Source organism: Salvelinus namaycush, chromosome 9, assembly GCF_016432855.1.
Source record: "Salvelinus namaycush isolate Seneca chromosome 9, SaNama_1.0, whole genome shotgun sequence".
In the NCBI taxonomy this organism is placed as follows: domain Eukaryota; kingdom Metazoa; phylum Chordata; class Actinopteri; order Salmoniformes; family Salmonidae; genus Salvelinus; species Salvelinus namaycush.
This window is the reverse complement of record NC_052315.1, coordinates 30,720,923-30,735,874: the sequence shown is the minus strand read 5'-3', so window position 1 is coordinate 30,735,874 and position 14,952 is coordinate 30,720,923. Positions and strand designations below refer to the sequence as shown.

Here is a 14,952-nt window from a genome sequence, read left to right as displayed (position 1 = left end):
CAAGGGAGAATGGGAGAAATCGCTAAATCCTGATGTGCAAAGCTGTTACAGACATGTGCAAGTAATCCCCACCAAAGGTCCTTCTACAAAGTATTGACTCGGTTTTAAATACTTATGCAAATTAGATTTCCATATTTCATTCAGAATAAATGTGAAAACATTAATAAACATGTTTGCACTTTTTCATTATGGGATATCGTGTGTAGATGGGTAAGTGGAAAAACAATTTAATCCATTTTGAATTCAGAGTGTAACACAACAAAATATGGAATAAGTAAAGGGGTATGAATACTTGTACAGGCACTGTACATGGGACAATATTTTCAATTTCAATAGCTCCAAATTTCAATGACTTAAACTTCTAACCAACTATAAATTGTATATACAGATATTGAAACCATTTACTGAGACAACTAAAAGATGTGCAACATGAAAATATTGTCCCATTATATTGTGTAATTTATTTCATTCTGTGATCATTTAAATAATAAATATTGCATTTCTTTGAGTGTCATGCTGAGAACAGAACAATAGTGCTTATTGAGAGGAACATAATCCAGAATGTCATCTCCTCAAACTCACATGCACCCATGTATACAGTACATACACACCTTATAACCACAATTAAACTGATAGAATTTAACCAGAGAAAGGGAATGTATCATGCTGATTTTATTATGTGCATTGATTAAAGCCTAAACAGCAAATATCCGATGGACTACACTAGTCACTACTACTAGACTATCCTTTTTCCATAGACGTGGAGAGGGGAAATCAAGAGGTAAAGTCTTGAGGCTCAGTCTCATCATTCTCCCCTGGTTCATTGCTCCTTGCAGTGAGGACTTTGGCAGCACACTCTGCCCTCTTAGTGAAGGGACGGCCTGGCTGGCCCAATGTCTGACGTGGGCGCTGCTTGCTGTGTGAGATGCGGCTGTGTCCCATACTCTGGGCAGTGGCACCATCTGGTCTCTGGCCAACCATTGCTTGCTGTCCCCTGTGCAGATCACAGGATGCCACCAGAGGCTTCCCTATGTCCAGCTGTTTGCTCTCTTGCAGCCGCAGCTTCCTGTCCATGTGGGTATAGTGTAGGTCCACCTTTATCACTAAGGATCCCTTTACAACAGGGAGAGAGAAAAAACATAATACAGATTGAATTTATACATTTCTAGACATATAATTGCAAATATTAAATATGGGGTCCCAGACATAGTAAACCTACCTGAAGCTTTTGAAGGCCACAAAGTCTGAGGCTACAGTCAGGGTTTTCAGCAACCAAGTTATTTAGCAACAGAGAGTCCATTTCACCTGACCTCCCAGGACTAGAGAATATATCCTCCATTGCCTAAACACAGAAGTCAGGAATAAGATACATCAGGCAACTACAGCAAAAACTGTCAAACCCACTTGTTATTTTACAAAGTGCATAACAAGTGGCAGACTAGTGGATTAAGTAGGGAGAACATAATGGATTAAACCACTAGGTGTCAGTATGCTCCAAGGAATTATTACTTCACAGAAGCAGAAACCTGATAAACTGTTGTGCCAAAATGTCCTGCTCTTGTTTCTCACTTCAGCCATTTCTAATAGCAAGGTTGTCATGAAAGTTGAGAGCGCATAAGGCAGACTATGAAAACTATGAAAATAACTGTGCTGTTCATAAGATACAGTGCATTCGGAAAGTATTCAGACCCCTTGACTTTTTCCACACTTTGTTATGTTACAGCCTAAAATTAATTACACTAAAATTAATTAAATATTTTTTCCACCTCATCAATCTACACACAATACCGCATAATGACAAAGCGAAAACAAGTTTTTAGACATTTTTGCAAATGTATTAAACATGTAAATAAGGTATTTATGTTTTTTATAAGTATGAAGACCCATTGATTGCTATGAGACTCGAAATTGAGCTCAGGTGCAATGTTTCTACAACTTGATTGGAGTCACCTGTGGTAAATTCAATTGATTGGCCATGATTTGGAAAGGCACACAACTGTCTTTATAAGGTCCCACAGTTGACAGTGCATGTCAGAGTAAAAACTAAGCCATGAGGTCGAAGTAATTGTCCATAAAACTCCGATACAGGATTGTGTCAAGGCACAGATCTGGGGAAGGGTACCAAAAAATTACAGCAGCATTGAAGGTCTCCAAGAACACAGTGGCCTCCATCATTCTTAAATGGAAGAAGTTTGGAACCACCAAGACTTCATAGAACTGGCCGTCCAGCCAAACTGAGCAATCGGGGGAGAAGGGCCTTGGTCAGGGAGGTGACCAAGAACCCGATGGTCACTCTGACAGAGCTCCAGAATTCCTCTGTGGAGATTGGAGAACCTTACAGAAGTACAACCATCTCTGCAGCACTCCACCAATCAGGCCTTTATGGTAGTGGCCAGACGGAAGCCACTTCTAGGTAAAAGGCACATGACAGCCTGCCTGGAGGCACCTATAGGACTCTCAGACCATGAGAAACAAGATTCTCTGGTCTGATGAAACCAAGATTGAACTCTTTGGCCTGAATGCCAAGCGTCACATCTGGAGGAAACCTGGCACCATCCGTATGGTGAAGCATGGTGGTGGCAGCCTCGTGCTGTGGGGATGTTTTTCAGCGGCAGGGACTGGGAGACTAGTCAGGATCGAGGGAAAGTTGAACGAGCAAAGTACAGAGAGATCCTTGATGAAAACCTGCTCCAGAGTGCTCAGGACCTCAGACTGGGGCGAAGGTTCACCTTGCAACGGGACAACGATCCTAAGCACACAGCCAAGACAACGCAGGAGTGGCTTCGGGACAAGTCTCTGAATGTCCTTGAGTGTCCCAGCCAGAGCCAAGACTTGAACCCGATTTGAACATCTCTGGAGAGACCTTAAAATAGCTGTGCAGCAACATTCCCCATCCAACCTGACAGAGCTTGAGAGGATCTGCAGAGAAGAATGGAAGAAACTCCTCAAATACAGGTGTGCCAAGCTTGTAGCGTCATACCCAAGACGACTCGAGGCTGTAATCGCTGCCAAAGGTGCTTCAACAAAGTACTGAGTAAAGGGTCTTATGTAAATGTTATATTTTATTCAATCTTTTTTATACATTTGCCAAAAAAAAAAATGTTTAAACTGTTTTTGCTTTGTCATTATGTGGTATTGTGTGTAGATTGATGAGTGGAAAAAAACAATTGAATCCATTTTAGAATAAGACTGTAATATAACAAAATCTGGAAAAGTCAAGGGGTCTGAATACTTTCTGAATGCTCTGTATGCCTCAACGGAGGCTCCTCAGAGGAGGAAGGGGAGGGCCATCCTACTCAGTGAATGTAATAAAATAAAAATAGTGAAACATTAAAAAACATATCCTTTTTAGATAAAACTATACTTAATATAAATATGTCACCAAATAATTGATTTAACTTTGGGACTGGGGGGCAGTATTGAGTAGCTTGGATAATAAGGTGCCCAGAGTAAACTGCCTGCTACTCAGGCCCAAAAGCTAGAATATGCATATAATTAATAGATTTGGATAGAAAACACTCTGACGTTTCTAGAATTGTTTGAATGATGTCTGTGAGTATAACAGAACTCAAAACCCTGAGAAAAAATCCAACCAGGAAGTGGGAAATCTGAGGTTTGTAGTTTTTCAAGTCATTGCCTATCGAATATACAGTGGCTATGGGGTCATATTGCACTTCCTAAGGCTTCCACTAGATGTCAACAGTCTTTAGAACCTTGTTTGAGGCTTCTACTGTGAAGGAGGAGAGAATGAGAGGTGTTTCAACCAGGTGTCTGGCAGAGTGCCATGAGCTCAGTCTCGCGCATGCCCGTGAGAGTTAGCTGCGTTCCATTGCATTTCTAAAGACAAAGGAATTCTCTGGTTGAAACATTATTGAAGATTTATGATGAAAACATCCTAAAGATTGATTCTATATAGCGTTTGACATGTTTCTACGAACTGTAATATGACTTTTCGTCTGAACTTTCGCCTGGACTTGCCCGCGCCTCCCGAGTTTGGATTTGTGTACTAAACACACGAACAAAAAGGAGGTATTTGGACATAAATGATGGACTTTATCGAACAAAACAAACATTTATTGTGGAACTGGGATTCCTGGGAGTGCATTCTGATGAAGATCATCAAAGGTAAGTGAATATTTATAATGCTATTTCTGACTTTTGTGACACCTCTCCTTCTTTGGAAAATGGCTGTTTTTCTGTGACTTGGCGCTTACCAAACATAATCACAAGGTGTGCTTTCGCCGTAAAGCATTTTTTAAATCTGACACAGCGGTTGCATTAAAGAGAAGTGTATCTATATTTACATGAATAACACTTGTATCTTTTATCAATGTTTATGATGAGTATTTCTGTAATTTGATGTGGCTCTCTGCACTTTCACCGGATGTTTGTTTGAGACAATGCATTTCTGATCATAACACACCAATTTCAAATTAGGTTTTTGGACATAAAGATTAACTTTATTGAACAAAACACACATTTATTGTGTAAGATGAAGTCCTGTGAGTGCCATCTGATGAAGACCATCAAAGGTTAGTAATTAATTTAATCGCTATTTCTGACTTTTGTGAGGGCTCTCCTTGGCTGGAAAATGGCTTTATGGTTCTCTGTGACTAGGTGCTGACCTAACATAATCGTTTGGTGTGCTTTCGCTGTAAAGCCCATTTGAAATCGGACACTGTGGCTGGATTTACAAGAAGTTTATCTTTAAAATAGTGTAAAATACTTGTATGTTTGAGGAATTTGAATTATGGGATTTCTGTTGTTTTGAATTTGGCGCCCTGCAATTTCACTGGCTGTTGTAGAGGTGGGACGCTAGCAGTAATTATTACGTCCTCCAACCTATCAGAGCTCTTGCTGCATGAACTGGCATGTTGTCTACCCAATCAAAGGATCCGAGAATGAATCCATTTATGAAATCATAAGCTACTGCTAGCTAGCACTGCAGTGCATAAAATGTAGTGAGTAGGCTCAAAGAGAGAGAAACACAATAGTTGAACAGGTAGTCTAGTTGTTAGAGTGTTGGGCCAGTTACTGAAAGGTTGCTAGATCGAATCCCCGAGCTGACAAGGTAAAACTCGGTTGTTCTGCCCCTGAACAAGGCAGTTAACCCACTGTTCCTAGACCGTCATTGTAAATAAGAATTTGTTCTCAACTGAAAAAAAAGAATAAACAATTCTTTAAAATTAAGGAGACGCGCGCGAGAAAGCGAGAGCTATACTTCGTTGTATTTTTTATTTATTTTTACTTTCACTTAGCTAGCGAATGCAGCTAGCTAGTTTAGCCTACTCAAACACCCGGCTCAAACAGAGAGGGATGTTATGTTAGCTAGCTGGCTATGGCTATCCAACATTGGAACTCTTCCAAGTCAAGGTAAGCTTTTGGTTTTATTAATTTATTGCCACAGGGACCCGCCGGTGTAACTGCTAAACTGCTTGCTGACTGTAATGCATGATTGTAGTGGGTTTAGTAATGCGTTAGTAATGACTATAACGTTAACTAATATGGCGACAACGATGTAGGCTTTGTGTAGCGGTTAGCGGTTATGAATGTTGGGCTTGGAAAGTTTTTTTTAGCCTAGTCACAGACAGCTGATTTTTGCTCTGAAGTCCACAAGTGAAGGGAAAAGGTGAGAAGAGGAGACAGTGTAGAGACGAGAAGGAATTATACAATGATTAAATTGATCATGCTGTTTATATGTGGCTGCTATGAAAGTGAACTATGTGTGCGAGTGATCAGGGGTGTATTCATGCCGCCGATTCTGTTGAAAAACTTTTCTTAAACAGAACCTAACGGGGATAAACATACCTGAATTTGTCCAATAGAAACTCTCGTTTGCAACTGTTAGACTAATGATTACACCCTAGATCAGCTAGATGCCGGCAAGAGTGTGCAAGGCGGTATTAAATGTTTGTCACCTTGATTACTCTAATTTCTCTCGACCTGTGCACCTACGTTGTAATTTTGCATTCATAGGCTAGGTTGTAGCAACCTCATGATGGGTATAGGGAAAATGTGTGTATAATGTGGTAGCTTAAACCTATCAATGTTACATTGAGCTGGGTGATTGGAATATGAAGGACAGTCATCCAATATGCTGTAATAGAAATAAGGCCATGCTCATAAAAAAAATGGTTCTCCCTCATCTTAAATGGCCCCAACCACCACTGTCTCGAGTGTACAGAAGAAAGAGGAGATGATTACATGTGCACTCTTGACAGCCTTTGTAGCTTCATATACTAAATATATATAAAACATTGTTTTATGAGCAATACATTTTCAAAATTATAAAGAGTAATGCCATGTCAGGATCAGATAAATATCTATACAACAGTTTTAGCATTGAGATGTGAATTTACAAATTACGGACTCCTCTTTAAATCTGCGTATTCCTCCAAAGCTTAGCTGTCCTGAGTCTGCACAACTCTGCCAGGACCTAGGATCAAGAGAGATACTTAAGTGTTTTAGTACTATATCTCTTGACACAATGATGAAAATAATCATGGCCTCTAAACCTTCAAGCTGCATACTGGATCCTATTCCAACTAAACTACTGAAAGAGCTGCTTCATGTGCTTGGCCCTCCTATGTTGAACATAATAAACGGCTCTCTATCCACCGGATGTGTACCAAACTCACTAAAAGTGGCAGTAATAAAGCCTCTCTTGAAAAAGCCAAACCTTGACCCAGAAAATATAAAAAACTATCGGCCTATATCGAATCTTCCATTCCTCTCAAAAAATTTAGAAAAAGCTGTTGCACAGCAACTCACTGCCTTCCTGAAGACAAACAATGTATACGAAATGCTTCAGTCTGGTTTTAGACCCCATCATAGCACTGAGACTGCACTTGTGAAGGTGGTAAATGACCTTTTAATGGCGTCAGACCGAGGCTCTGCATCTGTCCTCGTGCTACTAGACCTTAGTGCTGCCTTTGATACCATCGATCACCACATTCTTTTGGAGAGACTGGAAACCCAAATTGGTCTACACGGACAAGTTCTGGCCTGGTTTAGATCTTATCTGTCGGAAAGATATCAGTTTGTCTCTGTGAATGGTTTGTCTTCTGACAAATCAACTGTACATTTCGGTGTTCCTCAAGGTTCCGTTTTAGGAAAACTATTGTTTTCACTATATATTTTACCTCTTGGGGATGTCATTCGAAAACATAATGTTAACTTTCACTGCTATGCGGATGACACACAGCTGTACATTTCAATGAAACATGGTGAAGCCCCAAAATTGCCCTCGCTAGAAGCCTGTGTTTCAGACATAAGGAAGTGGATGGCTGAAAACTTTCTTCTTTTAAACTCGGACAAAACAGAGATGCTTGTTCTAGGTCCCAAGAAACAAAGAGATCTTCTGTTAAATCTGACAATTAATCTTGATGGTTGTAAAGTCGTCTCAAATAAAACTGTGAAGGACCTCGGCGTTACTCTGGACCCCGATCTCTCTTTTGACGAACATATCAAGACTGTTTCAAGGACAGCTTTTTTCCATCTACGTAACATTGCAAAAGTCAGAAATGTTCTGTCCAAAAATGTGGCAGAAAAATGTATCCATGCTTTTGTTACTTCTAGGTTAGACTACTGCAATGCTCTACTTTCCGGCTACCCGGATAAAGCACTAAATAAACTTCAGTTAGTGCTAAATACGGCTGCTAGAATCCTGACTAGAACCAAGAAATTTGATCATATTACTCCAGTGCTAGCTTCCCTACACTGGCTTCCTGTTAAGGCAAGGGCTGATTTCAAAGTTTTACTGTTAACCTATAAAGCGTTACATGGGCTTGCTCCTACCTATCTTTCCGAGTTGGTCCTGCCGTACATACCTACACGTACGCTACGGTCACAAGACGCAGGCCTCCTAATTGTCCCTAGAATTTCTAAGCAAACAGCTGGAGGCAGGGCTTTCTCCTATAGATCTCCATTTTTATGGAATAGTCTGCCCACCCATGTGAGAGACGCAGACTCGGTCTCAACCTTTAAGTCTTTACTGAAGACTTATCTCTTCAGTAGGTCATATGATTGAGTGTAGTCTGGCCCAGGAGTGTGAAGGTAAACGGAAAGGCTCTGGAGCAACAAACCGCCCTTGCTGTCTCTGCCTGGCCGGTTCCCCTCTCTCCACTGGGATTCTCTGCCTCTAACCCTATTACAGGGGCTGAGTCACTGGCTTACTGGTGCTCTTTCATGCCGTCCCTAGGAGGGGTGCGTCACTTGAGTGGGTTGAGTTACTGACGTGATCTTCCTGTCTGGGTTGGCGCCCCCCCTTGGTTTGTGCTGTGGTGGAGATCTTTGTGGGCTATACTCGGCCTTGTCTCAGGATGGTAAGTTGGTGGTTGAAGATATCCCTCTAGTGGTGTGGGGGCTGTGCTTTGGCAAAGTGGGTGGGGTTATATCCTTCCTGTTTGGCCCTGTCCGGGGGTATCATCGGATGGGGCCACAGTGTCTCCTGACCCCTCCTGTCTCAACCTCCAGTATTTATGCTGCAATAGTTTATGTGTCGGGGGGCTAGGGTCAGTTGGTTATATCTGGAGTACTTCTCCTGTCTTATCCGGTGTCCTATGTGAATTTAAGTATGCTCTCTCTAATTCTCTCCTTCTCTCTTTCTTTCTCTCTCTCGGAGGACCTGAGCCCTAGGACCATGCGTCAGGACTACCGGGCATGATGACTCCTTGCTGTCCCCAGTCCACCTGGCCTTGCTGCTGTTCCAGTTTCAACTGTTCTGCCTGCGGCTATGGAACCCTGACCTGTCCACCGGACGTGCTACCTGTCCCAGACCTGCTGTTTTCAACTCGCTAGAGACCGCAGGAGCGGTAGAGATACTCTTAATGATCGGCTATGAAAAGCCAACTGACATTTACTCCTGATTATTATTTGACCATGCTGGTCATTTATGAACATTTGAACATCTTGGCCATGTTCTGTTATAATCTCCACCCGGCACAGCCAGAAGAGGACTGGCCACCCCTCATAGCCTGGTTCCTCTCTAGGTTTCTTCCTAGGCTTTGGCCTTTCTAGGGAGTTTTTCCTAGCCGCCGTGCTTCTACACCTGCATTGCTTGCTGTTTGGGGTTTTAGGCTGGGTTTCTGTACAGCACTTCGAGATATTAGCTGATGTACGAAGGGCTATATAAAATAAACTTGATTTGACCACAACAGGAAATAGTTCATACACCTTGTGCAGAACCCACTCTTAGAACCTTCTAAAGTTTAGCACCTAAACACATTTTCCTAACCTTTGGTTTTCAGTTTTGTTGTCAGGGTTACATATATTTCTCAGGTCTCACAAGGAGTTAAAAAGTAATTTTAATCAAATATTTATGTGTAGTATCATGTGAAGTCATGCAACTAAATCAAACTGCTTATTAATAAGGGCTGTTTGTACACCATGTCCTGCCCTCTAGGTAGTGTGGCAGGTAGCGGTAAGTAAGAGTGAAGATGTCACTCACAGGTGTGCTCCTCAGAGTGATAGTGCAGTCCTGGGCTCTGGGTCCAGTGGTTTTCACTGTGCCAAAAGCAACCATGACGTTGGAGAACAAGGCAGAGAAGCTGACCTCCACCTCAACTCCACAGGTGAAAATAAGCAACTTCTGACGTGGTAGCTCTGTGTGGGAGGACATCACATAGAAAGACAGTTTTAAGATACAAATTCTACGCAACAAAGCATCTCTGGAATGCAGACTAGATACACGTGATAAGAAAGTTAGGCAGCCATGTTAAGAAATGCTGCTTTTAAAGGTCGTCATCTTGTCCTTGAAGAAGTTTATAGTAGCAGATACTATTTCTTCCCATTTAATCTGAGCCAGAAATATATATGGGGATTCTGAAGAACTTCAGTGACGACAAAATTCTATTTGAAGAAAGAATACAAGATAAGTACGTTTTTATGTGATGGGGAAGACAAAAGTATATTCCCTTATGTTATACATACTGGTACTCTGTGAGTGAAATAAGCTGAAGGCTGACTTTAAATATACAAACAAGTTCGCTTTCTGCTATCACCACAAATAAACAGTAAAACCTTGAATGGTGGTTTGATGGTCATTACTCATGCTAAACCACACTGTTTGTACATGATAACAGCCACAACCATGTCACGTACAACAGTGAAAAAGAGTGCTTTTTCCTCTTTCTTGTTAAGACTAGCTTAGGGCAAGAAACTAACTTAACAGTTACACGATTTCAAAGAAAAAGATACACCATGGCTAAAACATCTGAAATAAAAACAGCACTTGACATACACACAGTCATTTATCAATAGTGTCTTTGGATTTCAATTGTGAAAAATGGGGTAAAGATCATGTCTGTATTGGGGATATTTTGGTGTGTTAAAGCTTACCGTTGGCCTGTCTCCAGCAGGCGTCTCTCATGTGTAGTTCTCCAGTGTGGCCGGTGGTCCTGATCGGATCTGTGAGGGAGCGAGGCTCCTTTAGCGTGTGTTTGATTTCCACCGCCTGCTTGCCTGTGACGAAAGGGTCTCTGCCCAGATCTGAGGAACAGGTTAAAGGTTAGCCTATGCAACCGAAGTAACAGCTGTTCTTAAGGAGGATTTAATGGTAGGACTGAAATGAAAATAATAATACTATTTGACTGATGTAAAGGCTCCTAAATTATAAACATGTGCATGATAAGAGTGAACTTATAGAAATGTTTAGGCAAAAGGCATGTATGTAAAAGGCATTGCTGGCCAGATCAGAAACTGATACACTGAAATCATATTCAGGTGTCTGGATACAGGCTTACTCTTAGCCTTGCAGAGGATTTGGCATCAGTACATATTTTAAGCAAGCTGTCTGTCACGCCCTGGCCATAGAGAGGCTTTTATTCTCTATTTTGGTTAGGCCAGGGTGTGACTAGGGTGGGCATTCTAGTTTCTTTATTTCTATGTGTTCTGTTTCTATGTTTTGGCCGGGTATGGTTCTCAATCAGGGACATCTGTCTATCGTTGTCTCTGATTGGGAATCATACTTAGGCAGCCTGTTTTTCCACCTTAGTTGTGGGTAGTTGTCTGTGTTAGTGGCCTGTATAGCCCTAGTCAGCTTCACGTTCGTTTTTGTTGTTTTTGTTGGCGACATTCATAAATAAAAAGAAATGTACGCTGACCACGCTGCACCTTGGTCCGGTCATTTCCACCCTGACGACGATCGTGACAGAACTACCCACCACAAACGGACCAAGCAGCGTAGTAAGGAGGACTAGACATGGGAGGACATCCTGAATGGGAAAGGATCCTGGACGTGGGAGGAGATCCTGGCGGGACAGGATCGCCTGCCGTGGGAGCAGGTGGAAGCAGCGAGGAAGGCGGAGGCAGCAAGTAAAAGGGCCCAGGATTACACAGGGTCACGGCTGGCACGAAAGACCGGGAGGCCACTCCCAAATTTTTTGGGGGGGGAGGCACACGAGGATTTGGCTGAGTCAGGTTGGAGACCTGAGCCAACTCCTCGTGCTTACGAGGCAGCTCCACGCACCAGGCTGTCCATACGTCTCCTCACTCCAGTGATGATCCATGGCACGAAGCCTCCAGTGATGATCCATGGCACGAAGCCTCCAGTGATGATCCATGGCACGAAGCCTCCAGTGGTGATCCATGGCACGAAGCCTCCAGTGATGATCCATGGCACGAAGCCTCCAGTGATGATCCATGGCACGAACCCTCCAGTGATGATCCATGGCACGAAGCCTCCAGTGATGATTCATGGCACGAAGCCTCCAGTGATGGTCCATGGCCCGGAGCCTGCAATGAGGATCCATGGCACGAAGCCTCCAGTATTGATCTGCGGTCCGGAGCCTGCAGCGACGGTCTCCAGTCCGGAGCCTCCAACGACGGCCTCCAGTCCGGAGCCTCCAACGACGGCCCCCAGTCCGGAACCTCCAGCGACTGCCCCCAGTCCGGGGCCTGCAGCGAGGGTCCCCAGTCCAGAGGCGCCACCAAAGTGGGGGGAGCCAGAGGTGGAGCGGGGTCTGCGTCCCGCACCGGAGCCGCCACCGAAATAGATGCCCACCCGGACCCTCCCCTTTAGAGCCAGGTTTTGCTGCCGGAGTCTGCATCTTTGGGGGGGGGGGGGGGGGTACTGTCACGCCCTGGCCATAGAGAGGCTTTTATTCTCTATTTTGGTTAGGCCAGTGTGTGACTAGGGTGGGCATTCTAGTTTCTTTATTTCTATGTGTTCTGTTTCTATGTTTTGGCCGGGTATGGTTCTCAATCAGGGACAGCTGTCTATCGTTGTCTCTGATTGGGAATCATACTTAGGCAGCCTGTTTTTCCACCTTAGTTGTGGGTAGTTGTCTGTGATAATGGCCTGTATAGCCCTAGTCAGCTTCACGTTCGTTTTTGGTATTTCTTGTTTTGTTGGCGACATTTATAACATTAAAAGAAATGTACGCTGACCACGCTGCACCTTGGTCCTGTCATTTCCGTGACGTCATTCGTGACACTGTCTTCGCCATGTTTCTATTAGAGTTGAGTGGACAGCAGTTCAACATCAACTATTTTTCCATTTATAAATAAGTCTAAGACAAGAAGGACATAGATCATAATTCCTCAAATGAGTTTCTGGGAACGCTGTGTTTATTGTTCATAAAATGGTCTCATGATCTGATTGTGATGTGATCTGTCACTTCAGTGACATGGATACAATTGTAACACTTTCAGAAATGTATTTCAGCTGTAACCCTGAAATAAAACCTATTGTGAGTAGCGGTGCAACTCATCTGAGAAATCTTAACATACAGCAAATATCTCTAATCTAAGCCGTGAGGTTCTGTGCCAAGGTTCGACTGTTACAGCCACACACATTCATCAGTCAACCTATACAGTACTGTGCCACCACCCCCTTTGATGGGCTGTGTTAAGCTATGCAGGATCACTGTCACTGGATCTGAGTGACCACAGGAGAGCAGTGTAGGGAGGTACACACACACACACGCACACACACGGCAGAGCAGCTGTCTTTAACTCTACCCCTCTCAGGTTTCCTGCTGTGCTATGGCCAACAGTGTGAATTTCTAGAGAATGAGGTCACATGCTAATGCAGCTCTGTCACACAAAGTCATGTTACCAGAGAGAACCATCAAACAAACAAACAAGCACCCAGTGGGGACAGCATGCTTACCCCTCCAAGCTCCGCCCACTGCTACCTGCTGCAGGGTAAACACCAGGGGGAGTAGCCAGTGACGGATAAACATTTAGATGTCAACATGTCTGTACTCCAACAAGTAGACAACACGTTGTCTGACCCCGTTTACAGACACTGCTGTACATCTCGTATAGAGGAGCAATGGAGCCAAAAGCCACACTTCTGCTCTTATTAGCAGGGAATTTAGTATTTCTTGCATAATATCTTGTCATTTTTGTCAAAAGTAATTTTCCTATTTATCAAAAGAAACCCTGGGGTTTTCAATGTGAGTCATGGATTGGTGTTAATAGTATGTCAAAACATCCATCCTGAAATGTCAGTCACACAGACTGCAGAATGTGGTCACTAGAGGGAAGTACTAAAAGCAAAGCCACCGTCATACATCAATATACAGTATATAAATATTTTTATATCAATCATATATTTTTTTATATAAATTATTCACATTTTTGATATCGATAACTGAATTATTGATATAAAAACTATATTTTAAAGACCTTCATGGGGGTGGTATTACATTTGCATGCTCCAACATACAGTGCCTATTGAAAGTATACACACCCCTTGCACAGTCTTGACATTTGCTGCCTTAAAATTTTATTTGATATTTTTCCTACTGATGTATACAACCTACTCCACATTTTCTTTTTTTTCTTTTTTTACCCCTTTTTCTCCCCAATTTTGTGGTATCCAATTGGTAGTTACAGTCTTGTCCCATCGCTGCAACTCCCGTACGGAGTAATAAGATTCTACCAGCTTTACGCAACTCTTAGGGCAACATATATCTATTGTTTTTGTCAAAATTGCTCAAGGAATTGCTTGGGAATCATTGATGGACAGCAATACTCAATGTTTATGTTATCACTGATTTTCGCGCAGATTTAGGTGAAGATTGAGACTACTAGACCATTCAGGAACACTCAACACTCCATGGAAAGTCATTGTGGTGTGTCTTTGGCATTAGAATTTATGTAATTGTTCCACTGAAAAATAAAACTGTCGCCGGGTTAGGTTTTCAGAAGACTATGGCGGGTTTTCCTCTAACTTTTTACCTGTTCCTTTGATATTTATTTTGATCCTAACATACTCCCCAGTCCCTGCCAGTAACAAGCATACCCATAACATGCTGCTGTCACCACAATACTCATCTTCTTCAAAATGATTCACACATGTAATGGCTATCAATGGTGCTTCCACCAAGTATTAACTATGGGGTGTGAAGACATACAGTTTGTAATCAAGACATTTTCTTTTTGTCTTTTTTATTTTCTATCATTTTCTTTTCCTTTAGAAATGGAAAATAATTGAATAAATGTTTAGATACAATTTAAATACAGGTTTAAGTCTTAATTGTGCTAAATATATGCTAATATTAATATATTTTTTATATCAATAATTGTATTTTTTATATCAGTAATGTCATTTTCAATAACAATAATTCAGATTTTCAATATCAAAACTTCCAATTTTTTATATCAATAACTCCCCATAGGATTCAGGGGTGATTTTTTTATATCAATAATTGAATTTTCTTATATAATGAATAAAAAAAAAAAAAAAAAAAAAAAATTTAATTATCGATATCAATAATTCCAATTATCACTATAATAATAATAATTCAGTAATTTGAGTGTTTTATATTTAAAATTATGAGCAATATCAACAAATAAAATGTATATCTACAAATAAAATATATATCAATAATTAAATGTTTTATATAAATAATTTGAATGATTGATTTTTTTTTTTTATCAAAATGGGTTTCTCCAATGAATCAAATGGGTAATTATTGATAAAAAAAATGTAATTATAAATAT

At 41.7% G+C, this 14,952-nt stretch overlaps 1 protein-coding gene across 2 annotated transcripts in view; it reads right to left on the bottom strand.

Moving 5' to 3' along the window:
• Positions 1-280: 280 nt before the first annotated feature.
• Positions 281-14,952, bottom strand: part of LOC120053947 (mucosa-associated lymphoid tissue lymphoma translocation protein 1-like) — a 30,078-nt gene continuing 15,406 nt past the window's right edge. For both annotated transcript variants that reach the window (XM_039001275.1, XM_039001276.1), the window contains 4 exons: positions 10,339-10,488; positions 9,449-9,603; positions 1,220-1,342; positions 281-1,113 (listed from right to left, as the gene is read on the bottom strand). In XM_039001275.1, coding sequence (XP_038857203.1) covers positions 775-1,113; positions 1,220-1,342; positions 9,449-9,603; positions 10,339-10,488 — 767 coding nt within the window. In that variant the 3' untranslated portion in view covers positions 281-774. The remainder of the gene's footprint in view (positions 1,114-1,219; positions 1,343-9,448; positions 9,604-10,338; positions 10,489-14,952) is intronic.